Genomic DNA, 20,525 nt, shown 5'->3' with positions numbered 1-20,525 from the left:
AATATATTTTTTTTTCTCCATGTGCTTTACTGCATTTAATTTAGATTAAGTATTACCCACTCATTTTTTCTCTCCATTTGGTCTCGCTACATGTAAATAATGTCAATAATTCTCAGCTCCTGGACCCTCAGAACCAAACCTTCCCCACCAAGAGGCATGCTCTGCTCCAGCCCTTGCATGGCTCTGTGGTACAGGTACATGGAAGAAGCACTCCTGCCCAGAGAGCAACAAAAAACTGGGCAAACAGATGAGAAGCGCAGGCTGAGAAATGTTGAATAGCACTCCTAGGCAACATTTTGTCTCCTACCAATGTAACCATGTCTCTCCTGGTTCCAGAACTGCAAACAGTTTGCCATTTTGCTGCTCTGAAAATAATCCCATTCAATTCAGTTGACAGTTCTTCCAAGGATCATGCCTTCATTAATGCGCTCAACTTTATTTTTTAAATTCAGGACGTGCAGCTGAACAGGGTTTTGTCTGGGACACCCCTGTACTCACCTTTGACTATCTGACTCTGGCTGTCCCCAGACTCCACATAGAAGACCTGGTACTGGCTTGGACCTTTAACTATGGCATTTATCCAGTGATACTTCTTTTCCAGATCACTGCTCAGTACTCCATTTCTGCCTCTACAGATACACTTCATCACTTAATCCTGTGACTTTTCTCAGTTACATACTAGCAAACTTTCTCTCCAAGTTCTTTATCCTAGTTTTCTGAAAACAAAATTCTTTACCTTTCTACAATCTAGGCTAAGGCTCCTTGTGAATCTAACTCTCAGCTTCTCTCAAACACCATTTATGTTCTGGATCAAGGTAAGGAAGAAAACTTCATATAATTTCCCTCCTGCAGCTCACCTGCATTTGTTGCCATGATGCATATGCAAAGACCTCTGCCTCCAAAACCAGCACCTACTGGCTGCCAATTTGTATACTTGCTGTTCAACCCTACCTCTTGGTAAAAGAAAACATCATTCACGCTCAGATTTCAACTAGTTTTGACAAGATATCATACTGTTGCTACAAGAATTAAAAATTTTTCCACTCAAAAGCACAAAGTGCACTTGCTTCTATTTACAGAATTTGCAGATGGACAAATGCATGATGCAACAGTTGCTCTATATCAATTTATGCCACCTAGAGAAACTGTTTGTGGATATTTAAAAAAAACATAATATAGAACATAAGGATAAGCTCTTAATCACCATCAAATGAACTAATTTGTGTTGCATAAATGATCAACACTGAAGACAACTTGTTTAAAATTAAATAAACCAAGCCATTGACTTACCATTGGCAGCCTGGATTGAAGCATCTGGAGATCATCATAACCATAAATCTGCTTAAAGACAGATAAAAATAAAACATAATTATAACACTTTTCTCTCATACTGACCAATTTGGGGCTTTAAACAGAGTTTGACCTAGGCCCAGTCTATTTTAAATGTGTACAGCTATATGTTGCATTGTGATATCATGGCACACTGTAGCATTTCAAGGCTAGTAGATCTAAGCTTAAAATGGCTTGTCACTCTGATGTTATTTCTTCATGACAGCAGTCCTCTGAGAAGAGTATGACTGTCCAGTCTTCAATAATGTTTTCACAGATACATCATTCATCAACTTGTGAAAAATCTACAGGACATTCAGATTTGGGAGTAAGAGCAACAGCCTTCTTTGCTTCAATCATTACTTTTGAGAATAGCAGCATTTAAGATCTAATGACTACACCATAAAATGACCTATGGTATCCCCTTGCATTCAGTGTGATACAGAAAAATGATTAAAGTTTTTGATTCAAAAAACAGATAATCAAAAATACGTTGATCCTGGCCAGACATCAAAAAGCTATGTACAGTCTTTCAAAGTATGACAGACATGATGCATTTCAACCATTACTGTAGTACACTGGTTGGATCAATCTCTGACCAACTGGGGGCAGGTAGGACCAGCAACAAGAAATGAAGATCAAGGGATTCCTGTATCCCCCCCTTGTTTGACTGAAGAAGGAAGGTCAAGGGGAAAGGGATGAACAGAAGAAAGTCCACACACAGGGTGGCAGGAGAAACATCCCCCTACCCAGCCCACCTTCCCAGGTGCCTCTGTCCAACAAGCAAGAGGTTCAGGATGTGGAATGCAGCAACTTCAGGAATGAGGGGAAATGGCAGCAAGTTCCTGCCCGGTGCAGAAAGAGGAGGATTCCTACTCTGACCACCCCACCCTTCCAGGTTCCCTTGCAAAACAGGTATGAGGCCTTGTAAGTGGAAGCAAACAACAACATTGAGGGAGGCAGTTCCACTGAGTTGGAGGTGCTGCAGGGATAAGTCATCCTGCACCCTCCATCAAAACAGCTCTCACCAAGAAAAAAAAGTAGGCTGTGGTTGTAGGAGACTCCCTTCTAAAGGGAACAGGAGGCCCTAAATGCAGGCCAGACCCACTTCTTAGGGAAGTCTGCTGTCTCCCTGGGGCCAGGGTTAAAGATGTTAGAAGGAAACTTCCTGCCCTGGTTAGGCCCTCAGACTACTACCCACTAATAATTTTTCAGGTGGGCAGTGATGAAACTGAAAAGGGAAAACTGAAGATGATCAAGAGAGACTTCAGGGTCTTGGGATGACTGGTCAAGGGATCAGGAGCACAAGTAGTATTCTCCTCTATCCCCACAGTTGCAGGGTATGATGAGGAAAGATACAGGAAGACCCACCAGATCAATAACAGGCTGCGGGACTGGTGTCACTGGCAGAATTTCAGGTTTTTTGATCATGGGTCAGCTTACATGGCACCTGATCTGCTAGCAACAAATGGGATGGACCTGTCTCAAAAGGAGAAAAAGATCCTGGGGCAGGAGTTAGCAGGACTTATTGAGAGGGCTTTAAACTAGATTTGAAGGGGGAGGGGGAGGAAGCCAGATATGGCAGAGGAACACCCAAGGGTGACAGGCTGGCATCTGAGGGTAGTGCTAACGAGGCCCTTGGGTCTGCCAACCAGGTAGAATCATTGGCTCAGCTGAAGTGCATTTATACTAATGCAAGCAGCATGGGCAACAAACAGGAGGAGCTGGAAGCCCTTGTGAGGCAGAAAAACTACAATATAATTGCCATCATAGAAAATCAGTGGGATGACTCTCATAACTGGAGCACTGCAGTGGATGGCTATAAACTCTTCGGAAAGGATAGGTGAAGAAAAAGAGGAGGTGGGGCAGCCATGTATGTTAGGAAGGGTTTTGATTGTCTGGAACTTGAGGAGGGTGATGATAGGGTTGAGTGGCTATGGGTAAGAATCAAGGGGAAGGGCAACAAGGCAGATATCCTGGTGGGGGTCTGTTACAGACCACCCAACCAGGATGAAGAGCCAGTTGAAATATTTTGCAGGCAGCTGGGAGAAGTCTCATGATTGCTAGTCCTTGTTCTTGTGGGGGACTTCAACCTACCAGATGTCTGCTGGAAGTACAACACAGCAGAGAGGAAGCAGTCTAGGAAGCTCCTGCAGTGCATGGAAGACAACTTCCTGACACAGCTGGTTAGTGAGCCTACCAGGGAAGGAACCCCACTGGATCTGTTGTTTGTAAACAGAGAAGGGCTCGTGGGCAATGTGTCAGTTGGAGGTTGCCTTGGGTATAGCGTTCATGAAATGAATGAGTTTACTATCCTTGGAGAAGTTAGAAGGGTGGTCAGTAGAACTGTTACTTTGGACTTCTGAACAGGTCAAAGTCTGCCCTTTGAAGGCTGGTTGGCAGAGTCCCTTGGGAGACAGTCCTGAAGGACAAAGGAGTCCAGGAAGGCTGGTCTCTCTTAAATAAGGTAATCTTAGAGGCACAGGAGCAGGCTGTCCCTGTGTGCCGGAAGGTGAGCCGGTGGGGAAGAAGGCCGGCCTGGCTGAATAGAGCTGCGTCTGGAACTTAGGAATAAAAAGAGAATTTACAACCTTTGGAAGGAGGGGCAGGCCACTCAAGAGGAATACAAGAACTCTGTGAGGCTATGCAGGGAGAAAATCAGAAGGGCCAAAGCCCAACTAGAGCTGAGTCTGGCCACTGCTGTGAAAGGCAACAAGAAATGTTTCTATAAATATATTAGCAACAAGAGGAGGGCTAAGGAGAATCTCCATCCCCTGATGGATGCAGAGGGAAACAGTGACAGAGGATGAGTGAAAGGCTGAGGTACTAAATGCTGTGTTTGCCTCAGTCTTTAATAGTCAGAACAGTTGTGCTCCAGGTACCCAGCCCCCTGAGCCAGAAGACAGGGATGGGGAGCAGAATGAAGCTCCAATAATCCAAGGGGAAATAGTTAGCGACCTGCTACAACACTTGGACACCCACAAGTCTATGGGGCCAGATGGGATACACCCAAGGGTGCTGAGGGAGCTGGCAGAGGTGATCACTGAGCCACTTTGCATTATCTACAAGCAATCCTGGCTAACTAGGGAGGACCCAGTTGACTGGAAGTTGGCTAACATGACACCCATCTACAAGAAGGGCAGGAAGGATGATCTGGGGAACTACAGGCACTTACAAGAGAATCATATAATCAGGCCCAGTCAACATGGGTTATGAAAGGCAGGTCCTGCTTGACCAACCTGATCTCCTTCTGTGAGAACGTGACCCAACTAGTAGATGAGGGAAAGGCTGTGGATGTTGTGTACTTAGACTTCAGTAAGGCCTTTGACACCATATCCCACAGCATTCTCCTGGAGGAGCTGGCAGCTCATGGCCTGGATGGGTGTACTCTGTGATGGATAAAGAATTGGCTGGATGGCTGGGCCCAAGGAGTTGTGGTGAATGGAGCTAAATCCAGTTGGTGGCTGGTCACGAGTGGTGTTCCCCAGGGCTCAGTATTGGGGCCAGTCCTGTTTAATCTCCTTATCAGCGATCTGGATGAGGGGATTGAGTGCACCCTCAGTAAGTTTGGAGATGACACCAAATTGGGTGGGAGTCTTGATCTGTTGGAGGGTAGGAAGGCTCTACAGAGGGATCTGGACCAGCTGGATCATTGGGCTGAGGCCAATTGGATGAGGTTTAACAAGGCCAAGTACTGAGTCCTGCACTTGGGTCATAACAAGCCCATGAACGCCACAGGCTCGGGGAAGAGTGGCTGGAAAGCTGCCTGGCAGAGAGGGATCTGGGGGTGTTGAATGACAGCCAGCTGAGTATGAGCCAGCAGTGTGCCCAGGTGGCCAAAAAGGCCAACAGCATCCTGGCTTGTATCAGGAATAGTGTGGCCAGCAGGATTTGAGAAGTGAATGTGCTCCTGTACTCGGCACTGGTGAGGCCCCACCTTGAATACTGTGTTCAGTTTTGGGCCCCTCATCATAAGAAGGACATTGAAGTACTAGAGAGAGTTCAGAGAGGACAATGAAGCTGGTGAGGGGCCTGGAGCACAAGTCTTATGAGGAGCAGCTGAGGGAACTGGGGCTGTTTAGCCTGGAGAAAAGGAGGCTGAAGGGAGACCTTATCACTGTCTGCAACTACCTGAAAGGAGGTTGGAGCGTGGAGGGTGTTGGTCTCTTCTTCCAAGTAGCAAGTGATAAGACAAGAGGAAATGGCCTCAAGTTGTGCCAGGGGAGGTTTAGACTGGATATTAGGAAAAAAAATCTTCACGAAAAAGGTTGTCAGGCATTGGAAGAGGCTGCCCAGGGAAGTGGTGGAGTCACCATCCCTGGAGGTGTTTAAAAGGTATTTAGACGAGGTTCTTAGGGACATGGTTTAGTGCTAGAGTTGAGTTATGTTAGGTTATGGTTGGACTTGATCTTGTGAGTCTCTTCCCACCAAAATGATTCTATGATTCTATGAAATCTATTCCAGTAACACAAACCTGATGAATAATTTTGCTCAAAGAGCCTAAAACCTGATACCACTGAAAACCATAGCAGCACACATTTAGCTTCAGCAGCAGCCAAATCAGGTCTGTACCACACAGTTCTGCAGTTTACTATCAACATTAAACCCTCACTGAATACATTTTGCATATTCTTCAGCATTTGGAACAAGAATTCCAGGTGCAACATGTGCCAACAGAAATGCCTTGGCATAGACAGCAGCAACAGCACTAGAGGGCCCACTTGCACCAAGGATTAAGCAGTTAAGGACAGGAACAATTAAATTGCTTACTGGGTAGGCAGGCAGAAGTCCTCCAGGTCCCACAATATACTGGTTATGCAACAAGGGTGGTACACCTTGAGGCAGGTTTGGGGGAGCTTTGCCTGTAGAATCAAAATATAGACACTTTAACAAGCCTTTGGAAAAGGCTTCAGCATTGAGACAAGATAGCTCACAAGCCCTGGTGACTGCGCTGTCATAGCTTGTAAGGAGCAGAACTGCACAAAAGAATTTTGTGCTGGTTGATGAAAATACTCAAAATAGCCTGAAGAGTTTAACCATGCCTCAAGGAAGGGAAAGCACAGAGTATCCAAGACTGAAAACAGTCCCATCAGAGAACAGTCTGACTTTGTCATTTACTTTGTCCAAGAGGATTACAAGAATTACAGGAACTTCTCCTTTCCTCAGTCCTCTCCTGAAGGCAAAATTCAGGCATTGTTCTCAATCAAAGAGAGGAAATTCTCTCCTTTCATTTTTTGGTCTGTTAACACATTCTCCCTTATCATCAGCAATAGACTGGAAAACATGAAATGTTGCCAACATACTTTTTGTGGGTGACTTACTGCAGCTGGGAATAGCAAAGAGAAGAAGATTGAAAGTTTCAGTTGCCTCCATGAAGCAGTTCTAGGAAGCAGAAGAGTAAAAAAAAAAAATGCACTTTGGCCAGTCATCAGACACTTAATTTACAAGGTATTGGAATAAGAAAAGACAAATCCTTCTGTAACTAAGTTTGATCTTAATATTTAAATCATTCACTTCCCTTCATAGGATTTCCTTTTAATAGTTCAGGTTGATTAGAGAAGCAAGAGAGAATTTAGCATTGCTTCCACTTCAGTGCAAGAAGCCTTCCCACCTTCTCTCTTTGTGGGCCCTTTTTCTAAAGTGCTATTTGTTGTGGAATGACCCAGACATCTTTTTCTTTCTGTAGATGTGGCGGTAGGGACATGGCATATGATGATGAGGACACTGAAGTATATTTTGATACTGCCAAATGAATTCAAGTCACAGAGAAGACCGAAATTAAAGCTAATGTGAACTCACAGCCAAGAACTGATCACAACCTGGAATATAAACTGGGCGAATCTCCTAGCTCAAAACTTATCAAATGCTCTGGTGTCTGTCTATAAAGCTCTTTGGGGATGGAATGTGCTATATAAATGCCACATAACACCCTAACAAATATAACAAATATTTCAAATACACAAAACCAGGAAACTTTAGTTAGCAAATAAAGTACGATAGTCAAGAGTGTGGATTTCTTAGTGCAGTTAATGGCTAATGAGATGTTCAACTGACAGCCCTGCTGACTGAAGTTCTCTGTCTATCCATGTGATATGTTAATATTGCAAACCTGAAGACACTAAGGGAGCTGCCCGTGTGGTAGCAGCTGGTATAGACACACTGGTAACACTCAGGCCGAGGCTGTTTGTAGTGTTGATATTGCTTGCCATGTTGACAACTGAAGAAGTGGTGCTAGTGGCTGGGGTTGAAATAGTTGAAAAGGCTGTTGAAGGCTGGAGCGAAGTTGTGTTCTCGACACTAGTGTGCTAGAAAGGAGACAAAAAAAAATAGGATCACATAGCAAATAAACCGCAGTGGAAGATGCTGGGGAAAAAGAAAAAAACAACAACAACAAAAAAATCCACACCAAAACCAACCCCAAAAACAACAAAAAAAAACACACAAAAAACCACCACAAACAAAAAACAACAGCAGCAAAACAACACACACCACACCAAAACAAAACGACAAAACCACAACCAAAATCAAAAATCTTTTAACTAACAGTAGCACGTGGAAAAGAAAAAGATATGCATTATCTATGTACCAATCAAGTAACTAAGTTGCATGCTTGTGATTTTTAAGTACTCAAAGAAAATGATTACATGAGAGTTAAATTCAAACCACTATATCAGCACAAAATTATACCACAGTAACTCAAATATCACTCAATTGCATTATTTCATGCCCTTTGCTTGTATACTCCTTTAAGCTAGTACTTGTTATGTTAAATAAACTCCCATATTCTTCCAAAAGACAATATTTGTTTTCAAAACACAGTACACTGCTATTGTGATTTCCTCAAGGCACTTGTGAAATTTAAAAGATTACAACTGCAGTGCCTCACAACAGAGTCAATGTGGTAAACTGAAATGCAGATCAGATGTATTACAGGAACACATGAGGATAAAGGAGTCCCTGGTTCGAATCCAGCACAATACAGTGCCTTAGCTGTAAGCTGATCACACCTGCAAAACAGTGTCATCAACACACAGAAGCCAAAACAACTCTGACAACAGAAAAGAAAGACATTTGGTAAGTGCTAGAGTTAGGTTAGGTTATGGTTGGACTCGATGATCCTGAGAATTATCCTAGAACTATCTTATTCCAACTGAAATGATTCTATGACAAGATGGCCAGCATACAGCTGGGTAAACACACAGTGCACTGGGTGAGCAATTGGCTGATGGGCCAGGCTCAAAGGGTTCTAGTAAATGGGGTTATGTTGGGCTGGCGACCTCTCACTAGCGGGGTTCTACAGGGATCCATCCTAGGGCCAGTGCTCATTAACGTCTTAATAAATTACTTGGATGCAGTGACATTTGGTAAGTGTGAATTTTTAAGTTACATATTCAATAGGGATAGAACATTACAAACCAAAATACAGGCATAAAGAAAAGCAGTAACTGATCTGAACACCCCAACTGGGACTGTACACAGAACAAGGCAGCATCTCTCTGACTTTTGTTTGTGCAACCTCATCTAGAGCACTGGTTTCACTACCGTTTGCCTTATTACCTCGAATGCATTAAATACACAGGTGACAACAATGCCACATGGTAAACTCTAAAATCATCTGTCATGAGGCATCGCCTGTGTTTTGCCAGCTAACCTCTCCAGCAGAGACTGCTAACAGTCCACATTTTGGAGAAGTTTCAGACAGTTGCTTCTAAAGATCTTTTTTTTAATAAGTTTTTACAAGAATTTTTTTCTTTATTCCATTCCTCCTTGTTGGCACAAAAATTTCCTCTACAGTTGTGTGACTGGCAAGTCTCTGTAATAGCTATTCCTGATCTAGTACAAATCACAAGTGGTAAAGACTTTTTTTACTACTAGAGGGCTGGCAGTCCTTCCCTGAGAGAAGGTTCTTGTTTTGGTTCTTCGCATACTGGGACACAATGAACTTTAAGAGAGGGTCTTAATCATCAGATAAACTGACTATATGCCAAACGTGTTGAAATGCAAATAGAACTTACTGCATGTGATGTGTCTGAAGACAACACTGAGGCAGGGGAGAGGCCGCTCTGATGATTGGAAAGGGAGCTAGAAAGAAATTGCAAAGAATTAATAAAAATAATTTGTACTAGAACATTTTTAATACATATATGTATGTGTATATACACACATATATTTATACAAACACAGAGTAGGTAACAGGATATTAGTTTAAGAATAAAAATTGTAGATATGTGTATACACATATACACACAGTAGGATATTAAAGAAAGAATTGTCAGTAGGGGTGTGTATATATATATATACACATATATATGTGTGTATATACGCGCACCCCTACAGACATTTTTTCCTTTAACTAATATCCTACTATTTGATGAAAAAAAATGAAGTACAGAGACAACTATTACTAACAAGAAACATCTAAAACACCATTCATTCATATTTATCGATTTACTATATTTTTAGAAAAACAATAGCTGCTTCAGGAAGGAGGACAAGGAATTACTGGAGGGAGTCCAGTATAGAGCTACAAAGATTATGAGGGGTCTGGAGCATCTTTCTTATGAGGAAAGACTGAGAGAGCTGGGTCTGTTCAGCCTGGAGAAGAGAAGGCTGAGATGGAGATGGGCTCTTATCAATGTTTATAAATATCTCCAGGGTGGGTGTCAAGAGGATGGACCAGACTCCTTTCAGTGGTGCCCAATGACAGGATGAGGGGCAAAGGGCACAGACTGAAGCATAGGAGGTTCCATCTGAATATGAGGAGAAACTTCTTTACTTTGAGGGTACCAGAGCCCTGGAACAGGCTGCCCAGAGAGGATGTGGAGTCTCCTTCTCTGGAGGCATTCAAACCCGCCTGGACACATTCCTGTGTCATCTGCTCTGGTGAACCTGCTTTAGCAGGTGGTTTGGACTGGATGATCTCCAGAGGTCACTTCCAACCCCAACCAGTCTGTGATTCTATGAATTATGTAGCAACAACTCCAAAATATGCCAAGTCCAAAACCAGAAGAAGGTTCACACAACACATGGCTTCTTTCTCATTCTTTCCCTGAGCAACTACTGCTGCCTGCCACGGGGTACAGGTATCAATTAGATGAGACAGTACTTTGTTTTGACTTACTATGGTATTTCTCACATAACCTACATAACATTAGTTCAACAGATTAGAACTGCAAGGTATTTGCCCCATAACTCTGCCAAAAGCCCCACCACACTCTCAAAAGACAGGGGTCAAAAAAAAAAGTAAATGAAGAGCATCTGTGAAAACCCAAAAAAACAGCCATACTACTACAGAACTACAGAACCTGTCAATTTAATCAAGGCCAGTTCATACCACTACACCCCACCAAAAGCCATTTACTCTTTCTAAAGATGAATCAGAACTATCAGTTCAGTTTTATACATAAACTGCAAAATATGCAAATAAAGAAACCCCTGATGAAAAACATCTGCAGATAACTTCATTTTAGGAAGCAACTCTGCTTTAGCACCATCTTTTTTCCCTGGATAACCAGGCCTGTGAACTTTTGGCAGTAACAGCAGCACCAACATTCATCTGTAATCCAAAGATCTTTATATGTCTCCCTGAAAGGTGACTGAAACTGGTTCTTAAACATTTACACTGACGGAAGTTATACCTTACATTCGAAATCAAGAACATAACTTATAGTACCATATGAAATAAACAAAATGAACACTGAACAAAGGCAAACGAAACAAAAATATGTATGGTTTGTTGCTCAAAAAGCCCCTCCTCATGTGAAATCAGAAGCAAGAGAGATCCTAACCATAACAAACATTTTAGTGTTCTCTGGAAACAGTCACAAGAAAATACAGCAGTTTTCATAACAAAGCTGCAGGCTAAATTATATGCCCTAATTTAAGGGCAAACACTTACTGCAGCTCTTCAAGGTATGGGACCAGAATAAATCTTTGCAGTTTCACAGATTAATTTTACTTCAACTCATTAAAACTGTTTCCCATCTGCAGGAATTAGAATGATACCACTTCAGACAGCAAGGAAAGAAATGGTTCAGTCCAACATATGATTTTAAACCACTCCCTCACCCACTCTGCCTGGCTCTTATAATATACCTTAATTGACCATCTGGCCTACAGTAAAGATGCAGACAAGATCTGCCAGCACAACCAAGTCAGATATGCTTGGAATTCTGGAATCATCTTTTCATGGTGCTTGGTATCTGTCCAACAGCATCAATCCTCCAACTAAAATTTCTACCAATGTACACAGCTTTTCAACAAACAAATGTAGGGAGAAGATGTTTCTAATGGGAATGGAGTAATTCTTGTTATTTGACACATTTACCATTTCTTCCAACAGAAAACACTAATGTATTAAAAGAAAATCAACCACATCCTAAATGTGAAACAGAAAAAATCCTATGATAGCCCATCAAATTAGTTTCTTATATTAACAAATACAGTACAAAGGTGAGTATTAAAATATAACTCAACCAGTATAGCCTCAGATGTCACCTGCCTGAGGATGAAGCTCAAGTAACAGGCACTGAAAAATCAGACATTATTTCCGTGTTGTTTTTTTGTGGTGTTTTGTTTGTTTGTTTGTTTAAGAAATACAAATATAAATGAAACTATAATATTTCAAAAATAGCCAAGAAGTAAACTGTTATGGAATTATTTCAAACATATGACACTAAACAAACAGCAGGCACTGTGGACAAAGTAGGAAAAACAAAGTGGTGGAATCAATTTAACTGGCATGACTGAAGCAAGAGCCCCTTGAAATAAAGTTGTTTATATACCATGAAAACTTGAGGGCAGCAGCTGCTGTCATTAAGAGGCATCCCAGAGCTCATACTTTGCAACCAGAAACATCCTGGTCTCTCTCCTAACTCTAGTTAATGTTAGAAAAGGGGACCCTGGTGTCTGACAGTCCCATATGCAATAACCCTCATGTTTGCCCTTTCCCCAAAATTGAACTCCTTTCACTTTATCACAATTCCTACTGTACCTGCTTAACTGGGAAAGCGAGCTGCTGGCTGAATCACTGGACTGAGGCAAGCTGGGCAATGTTGCTGCATGCTGCGATGCTGAAGGCAGAAGTGAAGCAGTGGTGGATATAACACTAGGCAGAGAACCAACAGAAGGCAACGAAGGAGAAGGCTCTCTCTTGGGCACTAGAACTGATGAAGTAGCTGCAACGAGTTAAAAAGAGGCATTCAAAAAACAAATTCCAACGTACCTGACAGACCAGTCTGGATCCAGGAACATAACAGTATTCTCCCCTTGGTTTACAAAAACTTGACTATTAAGAACCAGTAACAATATCAAGCAATCTGGCTATTAAGGAAAATTCAAACAGCAACAGATAATTTTTTCCCTTTAAGCTCTTCACCTACAAGAGATTTATAATTTTCACTGCTACACATGTAATAAACTAGAGTCTTCTGCACTTCATCTCCCACTATCTGGATTACTAGCTTTTGCTCACAAGTCAATCCTCATTTTAAAATTCTTTGCATTGGGTTCTGCAAACAAAAGTCATTTGCACTTTTCAAGGCACTGTACAAATCCGCTTTTACCTACAGCTCTGATTCTTCAGTCCAACCTACTCAGCACCTTTGATTTTTGAGACTCAGATCACTGGAGTACAAGGCTACACACAACTTACCAGTTTGAAGAACTGCATCAAATGTGTAATGCAGTAGAATTAAAAAAAGCTACAATAAAAGGTCACAATTGAGCACAGCATTAAGCACTTTTAATGGCTAAAGAGTTGTCAAATATTGTCTTACTTTGTTTGACCTAGACAAAAAAAAAAAAAAGCATTTAGCATTAATATTACTTTTGAGTCTACACAGAGTAGAACTTGTTTACCACAGATGTGCCTTTCCAAAGCATTACTATACTGTAATAAACCACTGAACAACTCTACTGCCCAACATACCAAGCTGTTTCTACACTTTTTTTTTGTCAGTGACAAACAGAAACATAGTTATGAAGAAGGCAACTATATCACCTGATACCTCCTGGCAAGATACATATAAAAATAAGCAAATAACATTTACGACTCAATACATTTAGAGCAGGGTTTCCTTCGTGAAGTAGATGCCCTCAATACAAGGGACAGAATCACCATATTCAATAAGACCCCTTACAAGATGTCTGAACTCAGTGTGCAAAACAAAGAAAACCAGAAGACAAGTAGGATGGTCAGAATTATAACACACCAGTCACACTTTGAACTAAGGGGTGAGGAAGCATGAGATCTGGATATTAAAGGACAACAGCAGCAAAGATGAGAGATGAACAACTAAGAACATTATCAGCACATACAGAAGGGAAAAGGTCAGTACTTTCAAATGTTAAGAAGAGAGAATTTCAAAATAGTTTGGATGCATGAACTAGATACATGGAAGAAAACTGATTCCAGTTTCACAGTATCACAGTATGTTTGGGATTGGAAGGGACCTCAAAAGATCATCTAGTCCAATCCCCCTGCTAGGGCAGGAACGCCTAGGTGAGGTCGCACAGGAAGGTGTCCAGGCGGGCTTTGAATGTCTCCAGGGAAGGAGACTCCACAACCTCCCTGGGTAGCCTGTTCCAGTGCTCTGTTACCCTCACTGAGAAGAAGTTCTTTCTCAAATTTAAGTGGAACCTCTTGTGTTCCAGCTTGATCCCATTGCCCCTTGTCCTATCATTGTTTGCCACTGAGAAGAGCCTGGCTCCATCCTCGTGGCACTCACCCTTTATATATTTATAAACATTAATAAGGTCACCCCTCAGTCTCCTCTTCTCCAAACTAAAGAGCCCCAGCTCCCTCAGCCTTTCTTCATAAGGGAGGTGCTCCACTCCCTTAATCATCTTTGTTGCCCTACGCTGGACCCTCTCCAGCAGTTCCCTGTCCTTCTTGAACTGAGGGGCCCAGAACTGGACACAATATTCCAGATGGGGTCTCACCAGGGCGGAGTAGAGGGGAAGGAGGACCTCTCTCGATCTACTGACCACCCCCCTTGTAATACACCCAAGGATGCCATTAGCCTTCCTGGCCACAAGAGCACAGTGCTGGCTCATGGTCATCCTGTTGTCCACCAGGACCCCCAGGTCCCTTTCCCCTACACTGCTCTCTAATAGGTCATTCCCCAACCTATACTGGAACCTGGGGTTGTTCCTGCCCAGATGCAGGACTCTACACTTTCCCTTGTTAAATTCCATCAGGTTATCCCCCGCCCAACTCTCCAGCCTGTCCAGGTCCCGTTGGATGGCAGCACAGCCTTCTGGCGTGTCAGCCACTCCTCCCAGCTTAGTGTCATCAGCAAACTTGCTGATAGTACACTCAATTCCCTCGTCTAAATCCTTAATGAATATATTGAATAATATTGGCCCCAGTACTGACCCCTGAGGCACTCCACTAGATACTGGCCTCCAACTGGACTCCGCACCATTGACCACCACTCTCTGGCTTCTCTCTTTAAGCCAGTTTGCAACCCACCTCACTACTCTATTGTCTAGACCACACCTCCTCAATTTAGCTGTGAGGATGCTGTGAGGGACTGTGTCAAAGGCTTTACTGAAGTCAAGGTAGACCACATCCACCGCTCTGCCATCATCCATCCACCTTGTTACATTCTCATAAAAGGCTATGAGGTTGGTCAAGCATGACTTACCCTTGGTAAAGCCATGCTGACTGCCCCTAATGACCCTCTTATCCCTGATATGCCTTGAGATGACACCAAGGATAAGCTGTTCCATTACTTTCCCAGGGACAGAGGTGAGGCTGACCGGTCTATAATTACCCGGGTTCCTCCTTCTTGCCCTTTTTGAAGACTGGAGTGACATTTGCTTTCCTCCAACCCTCGGGCACCTCTCCCGTTTCCCAAGACTTGGCAAAAATGATGGAGAGCGGTCCAGCAATGACTTCAGCCAGCTCCCTCAGCACCCGCGGATGCATCCCATCTGGACCCATGGATTTATGGATGTCCAGACTATTTAATTGCTCCCTAACCCAGTCCTCATCGACTAAAGCAAACTCCTCCATTAACCTGGCTTCATCCGGGGTCTCAGGGGTACAGGGTTCCCCAGGAGAGTAGACAGAGACAAAGAAGGCATTCAGCAATTCTGCCTTCTCTGTGTCTTCTGCCACCAGGGCACCCACCTCATTCATCAGTGGGCCTACATTGCCTCTGCTATTAGTTTTATCTGCTATGTATTTCAAAAAGTTCTTCTTGCTGTCCTTGACCCCTCTCGCCAGCTGTAATTCTAAGGAGGCCTTGGCTACCCTAGCTGCCTTCCTACATCCTCTAGCAGCAGCCTTATATTCCTCCCAAGTGGCCAGCCCCTGCTTCCATGACCTGTAAACTCGCCTCTTCTGCTTGAGCATACCCAACAGATCCCTATTCAACCACGCAGGCCTTCTGGCTCCCTTCCTCAACTTCCTACGTGTGGGGATGCTCTGATCCTGAGCATGGAAGAAGCAATCTCTGAATGCAATCCAGTTCTCTTGGGCCCCTTTTCCTTCAAGCAGTCTTGCCCATGGGATTTCCCCCAGCAATGTGCTTGAGATACAGAAAAAAAACCAAAGTGTTCTCAAAAGAGAACTGGCATAGAAAAAAGACTAATAAAGCCGTTAAAGAATAATTACAGAAATATTAGGAATTCTCAGATCTTTGTTTTCTATAGCAAAAATACAAGTCCTGTAGTGAATTTTAGAAATTGTTTATTAATACTGTACATGAATAAGAAAGTTTTCCACTTGAAAAGTTGTTTTTATATATAACAGTCTTTTAAGTGGCAACTCTTTGGGCATATACACTCCTCCTGCTCATTTAAATTGAACTTGGCACTAACAAAACACTGTTTACAGGTCTGAATACTCTACTTCTTTCTACTTAGAAGTATAAAAAAAAGGCTGCCCCACTAATGACATTAGAAACAGGCCAAGATGAAGATAACAGTAATACCTGTATCAGAGCCAGTACTGTTAATGTTACTCCACTGTAAAGCAGCAAGCTACCCGGCAGAGGGAGCAGGTTAGTCACCCTTATTCCCCACGGGCTTGTAAACAGAGCATAAGTAGCATACCCAGTGAGAGGTGCATTCAAAGAATGTGACTTTGTTTCATTCCAGGTAAATGCTCCTCACAGCTTCCCAATTGAGAATTGGAAGAACTGCTAAGAAATTTTCTATAAATTTTTATTTTTATATTAATTTTTGGCAGATAAATTCAAAAGAAAAAGCAGTAGCAAAGCAGCTTCTCTAATTCTAAGACTGCTTAGGTTTATAGATTTAATAGGGCTGCTTTCATATTTGAGTTTTAGTCAAAAACAAGCAGTATATCCTATGCAAGTACAAAATAAACTCAAACAGGTCAGACAAAAATTAGCCAGTGAGAACAATATAAAACCTTAAACCAGATGTCACTGCTACAGTTGTGTGCACAGTAAGTAGAGAAAGACCAGAAAGTCCTATGCACAACCAAGCTTTGTAAACTTACTGTCAAGAGTTGCCTGTGTTCTAACACCACTGTGCCCGTTCTGTAAACAAAGGAGAAATGAATAAATCACTTTAGAGGTATATTAAATTTTCAGACTGAATCACACATTGAACATGCTTCATGCAAAATTCTATATTCATTCTAAACTGAAAGACAAGAAAAGGCAGAAAATTAACTTGTTACTGCCTTTAAAAACAACACATAAAATTCTCTCAAGTGCAAGATGTTCTGAACATACAGAATCCCATACACTGCCCATACTATACCCATCAACAGGAGACCTTACCATCTACTGTATATAACATTAACTTCAGGTTCACACCAATATGAAAGAAAGAATTGCATTAACATACAGAAAATGGTTCTGCTTTTGTTGTAATGCAACTCACAATTTTAACTAAGTTACAGAGACGCCATTTTATTTCCATTGTAAGATAAGACTTGAGAAGCACCAGTTGTTTTTTGGATAATGCTGGAGTACAGAAGTGGATAGTCTACACTTGATCCTCACCAGTACGTACGAGCTAGTGCAGAAGACAAGTGTGACTGAGCCATTACATAATAAAGGCCAGAAGTAAACAAACTTACTCTCACAAGTTCCTTAAACATTTAATAAATTATCTTAAAACAAACCTACGTTCCATATACAAAGAGAGTAGGTACTTTTGAATATCTCCCGAGAGAGATCCTCTCTGTCCTAGATTAGACTTCTCCCTATGCTTTTTAAAATAAAACACGAAACTAATTCCCACTGCTGTTTAAATCCAACAAAAGAGTAATGCTGGAGGGGCCACAAATAGTTTGGGATCCATTTGCTAGGTGCCATATATATTTAATAAATACTATACCTTTGGATAGAAACTGTCAAGTTATGGCAAAATACCATGATTAAAATTTACACACAGAGATAGTTCATTTTTTAAAAGCTAAGCTTCAGGAAAGGAAACTCAACTAGAATGTTAAGTGTTACTAAGAAAAAAGGTCAAACAGCAATTTAAGAAGTCAAAACCCATAAAATCAGAGGCTCTTATATCCCAAATACAAAATATGACTACACGATAGGAAAAGAAAAAACAAATAACAGAGTGGACTTGGGAATCAAAAATACCACTTGGCTTGGTTAAAATATTAACATAGCAGGGTAATACAAGTCTAACATGGATAAGAATATTTTACCTTTTCCAAGGTCTTAATTTTGAAATTCGCTCACCGTAACTGCAACAGGGGTTGATTCAGGTGGAGCCATGGAGCTTTGGTATGCTATCCTACTATGCACAGATGTCTGCTCATAGGAGGAAGTTGTTGTTACTGGGCTAGTGATCTGGGATGAGCAGGTCAAACTGGAAGAGGTGATGGCAGAGGTCGTATAAGTGGACTCCTGTACTGTATTGGATACTGGCAAAGAGGTATTCAAAGGATCACTGGAAAAAGTAAAAATTATTTATCAACTTGGCAAATGACATCTCAAACACCTTAATGAACATATTGGCTCCTGTACAGTCATCTAGAACTACCTTAAACTATAAAATCTAATCATGAAAAAATATATAATTTTGCTTTGGTCCCCAGTAATCACTGCTTCAAAACCATCAGCTACACTAAGCACCATTCACCTTCCTCCTGCCAGCCCAACCAAAACAAGAGTTTACACACAAGCACTTTTCAGTCATGTTACTTCCACCTTCTCAAAGGATAAATTAATTATCATAATCTCTCTTTTTTAAACAACTAGATACATAAAGCCTGGTATATGATGAGAAACAGTCTCTTTTTACAACAGAATTCTAACGTTACAGTAGTAGTCTAATGGAATGAACTATGCAAAGAGGAAAAAATACTTTAAAACATGCAGGAGTGTTTTACTTTCTAAACAGCTTAAATAATTTATAGAACTAGAAATGAATGAGAAAGTTAATTTTTACTAGTATTTCTAAATTAACTTCAGGAAGCTTTTTACTGAAGCCAATTTTTGAATTAATAAGGAAGAAAAAAAAAATGTGTTACTGGTACACTGGCATTTATCATTGACTATTTTAGCACTTCAGTAAGAGCTTCTGCATATCTAAAGCCTGGCTTGTTTTCTCATCCCATTGGAGTATCAGATCTGTGATCTGGTACCAATCTACTGACACACCTATATGGTACAAGGGTAATCTCTCCTGGATCAAAAGCAGAAAAAATTGGGTATGAGGAACAAACCCTCAAACAAATTTGAAAATCAGGACAATTAAACATGAGAAAGCAATTTGATAAAGGATAGTTTATTATAAGGTTATTTATATTCATGTAATCTCCAGCTTCTCATTGACCCATCCAGGGAGATTTTGACTGTCATTAGAAAATCAATTTCTCCTTTAATTTGCCATCCACAGAAAACACTTTGCCTTACAAGTCTTCCTGTTTCCCCCTCTCGTTACATGGTAACTGTGCCTTGATATTTTTGGCACAAACTTGAACCCTTAAAGAAGACATGTAAGAATGCACAAGGGGAACTCACACGTACTTTACAGATTTTGAGTACAAACTATTGTTGGTCACTTGGCTGGTATTCTCACTGCTTGAAGTTGATCCAAACTCTGGGAGCACAGGCTCTGATCCAAACTCCAGAGCTCCAAACTGAACATTTAACCCTGTCACATCTGCTGATCCAGGCATCTCCACCGCAGAGACAGGAATCTTAAAGGAGGAAAAAAAAGCCATAATTCCTTTGCATGCACTATCTGTATAAAGATATCAGTAACTGACACCCTCTCCTTCCTTAACTACAGGCTTCTTCAGTTACTACCTCAGCCTTTGCTGCTAACTAGATCTGTGACAACCCCCCTCTTTACATCACATAAATTAACTATATTCTTGTAACCTGAAATTAGTTCATTGATTCTGTGCCCTACTCTGGAGCAGAAAGAGTAAGCCATACTATTCTACAATATCAAAGTGTCATCCCTGTCCACCCCCCCCGCTTCAGCCAATATTCATCTTGTGGCTACTAAGTCAGTCCAAAAATTTCAGTCAGCAACCATAATTTTCCACACAGAGAAATCGGATATGTGCTTGAAAAAGACACATCACTGTATTTTGGACCTAAATCTATCCAGTTTACAATTTCCTGCTTTATAAAAAAAGAAATAGACAATGATCTTTGCTCTCCTTCTCCCTAGCAACTTATATATAGAATAGAGTCATAGAATCATTTAGATTGGAAAAGACATACTGTAAACCAAGACTATCTCTAAACCATGCCCCTAAGTGCCATGTCTACACCTCCAGGGATGGTGACTCAACCACTTTTCTGGGCAGTCTGTTTCAATGTCTGACAACCCTTCCAGTGAAGAATTTTTTCCTAATGTCCAATCTAAACCTACTCTGGTGCAACTTGAGGCCATTTCCTCACTTGCTACTTGGGAGAAGAGATGACACCCTCCTTGCTACAACCAGGCAGTTGTAGACAGTGATAAGTTCTCCCCTCAGCCTCCTTTTCTCCAGTCTAAACAGCCCCAGTTCCCTCAGCCGCTCCTCATAAGACTTGTGCTCCAAACCCTTCACCGGCTTCATTGCTCTTCTTTGGACATGCTCCAGCATCTCAATGTCTGTCTTGTAGTGAGGCCCAATACTGAACACAGTATTCAAGGTGGGGCCTCACCAGTGTCGAGTACAGGGGGATGATCACTGCCCTAGTCCTGCTGGCCACACTATTTCTGATACAAGCTTTTGTATGTCTATA

At 41.7% G+C, this 20,525-nt stretch overlaps 1 protein-coding gene and 1 non-coding gene across 5 annotated transcripts in view; both read right to left on the bottom strand.

Moving 5' to 3' along the window:
* Positions 1–20,525, bottom strand: part of LOC136114589 (ubiquitin-associated protein 2-like) — a 101,770-nt gene that overhangs the window by 28,769 nt on the left and 52,476 nt on the right. For 3 of the 4 annotated variants that reach the window (XM_065859967.2, XM_065859970.2, XM_065859971.1), the window contains 8 exons: positions 19,308–19,480; positions 18,015–18,225; positions 16,805–16,844; positions 12,323–12,506; positions 9,345–9,411; positions 7,439–7,634; positions 6,100–6,191; positions 1,291–1,341 (listed from right to left, as the gene is read on the bottom strand). In XM_065859967.2, the coding sequence (XP_065716039.1) occupies positions 1,291–1,341; positions 6,100–6,191; positions 7,439–7,634; positions 9,345–9,411; positions 12,323–12,506; positions 16,805–16,844; positions 18,015–18,225; positions 19,308–19,480 (1,014 nt within the window). The remainder of the gene's footprint in view (positions 1–1,290; positions 1,342–6,099; positions 6,192–7,438; positions 7,635–9,344; positions 9,412–12,322; positions 12,507–16,804; positions 16,845–18,014; positions 18,226–19,307; positions 19,481–20,525) is intronic. The other variant, XM_065859969.2, reaches the window with a different exon arrangement.
* LOC136114688 (small nucleolar RNA SNORD121A) lies at positions 19,799–19,885 on the bottom strand. The gene has a single exon (XR_010653133.1). It is a non-coding gene; the product is annotated as a small nucleolar RNA SNORD121A (small nucleolar RNA).

The sequence above is a fragment of the Patagioenas fasciata genome, chromosome W, assembly GCF_037038585.1.
Source record: "Patagioenas fasciata isolate bPatFas1 chromosome W, bPatFas1.hap1, whole genome shotgun sequence".
NCBI lineage: Eukaryota > Metazoa > Chordata > Aves > Columbiformes > Columbidae > Patagioenas > Patagioenas fasciata.
This window is presented reverse-complemented; position numbering and strand designations above follow the sequence as displayed.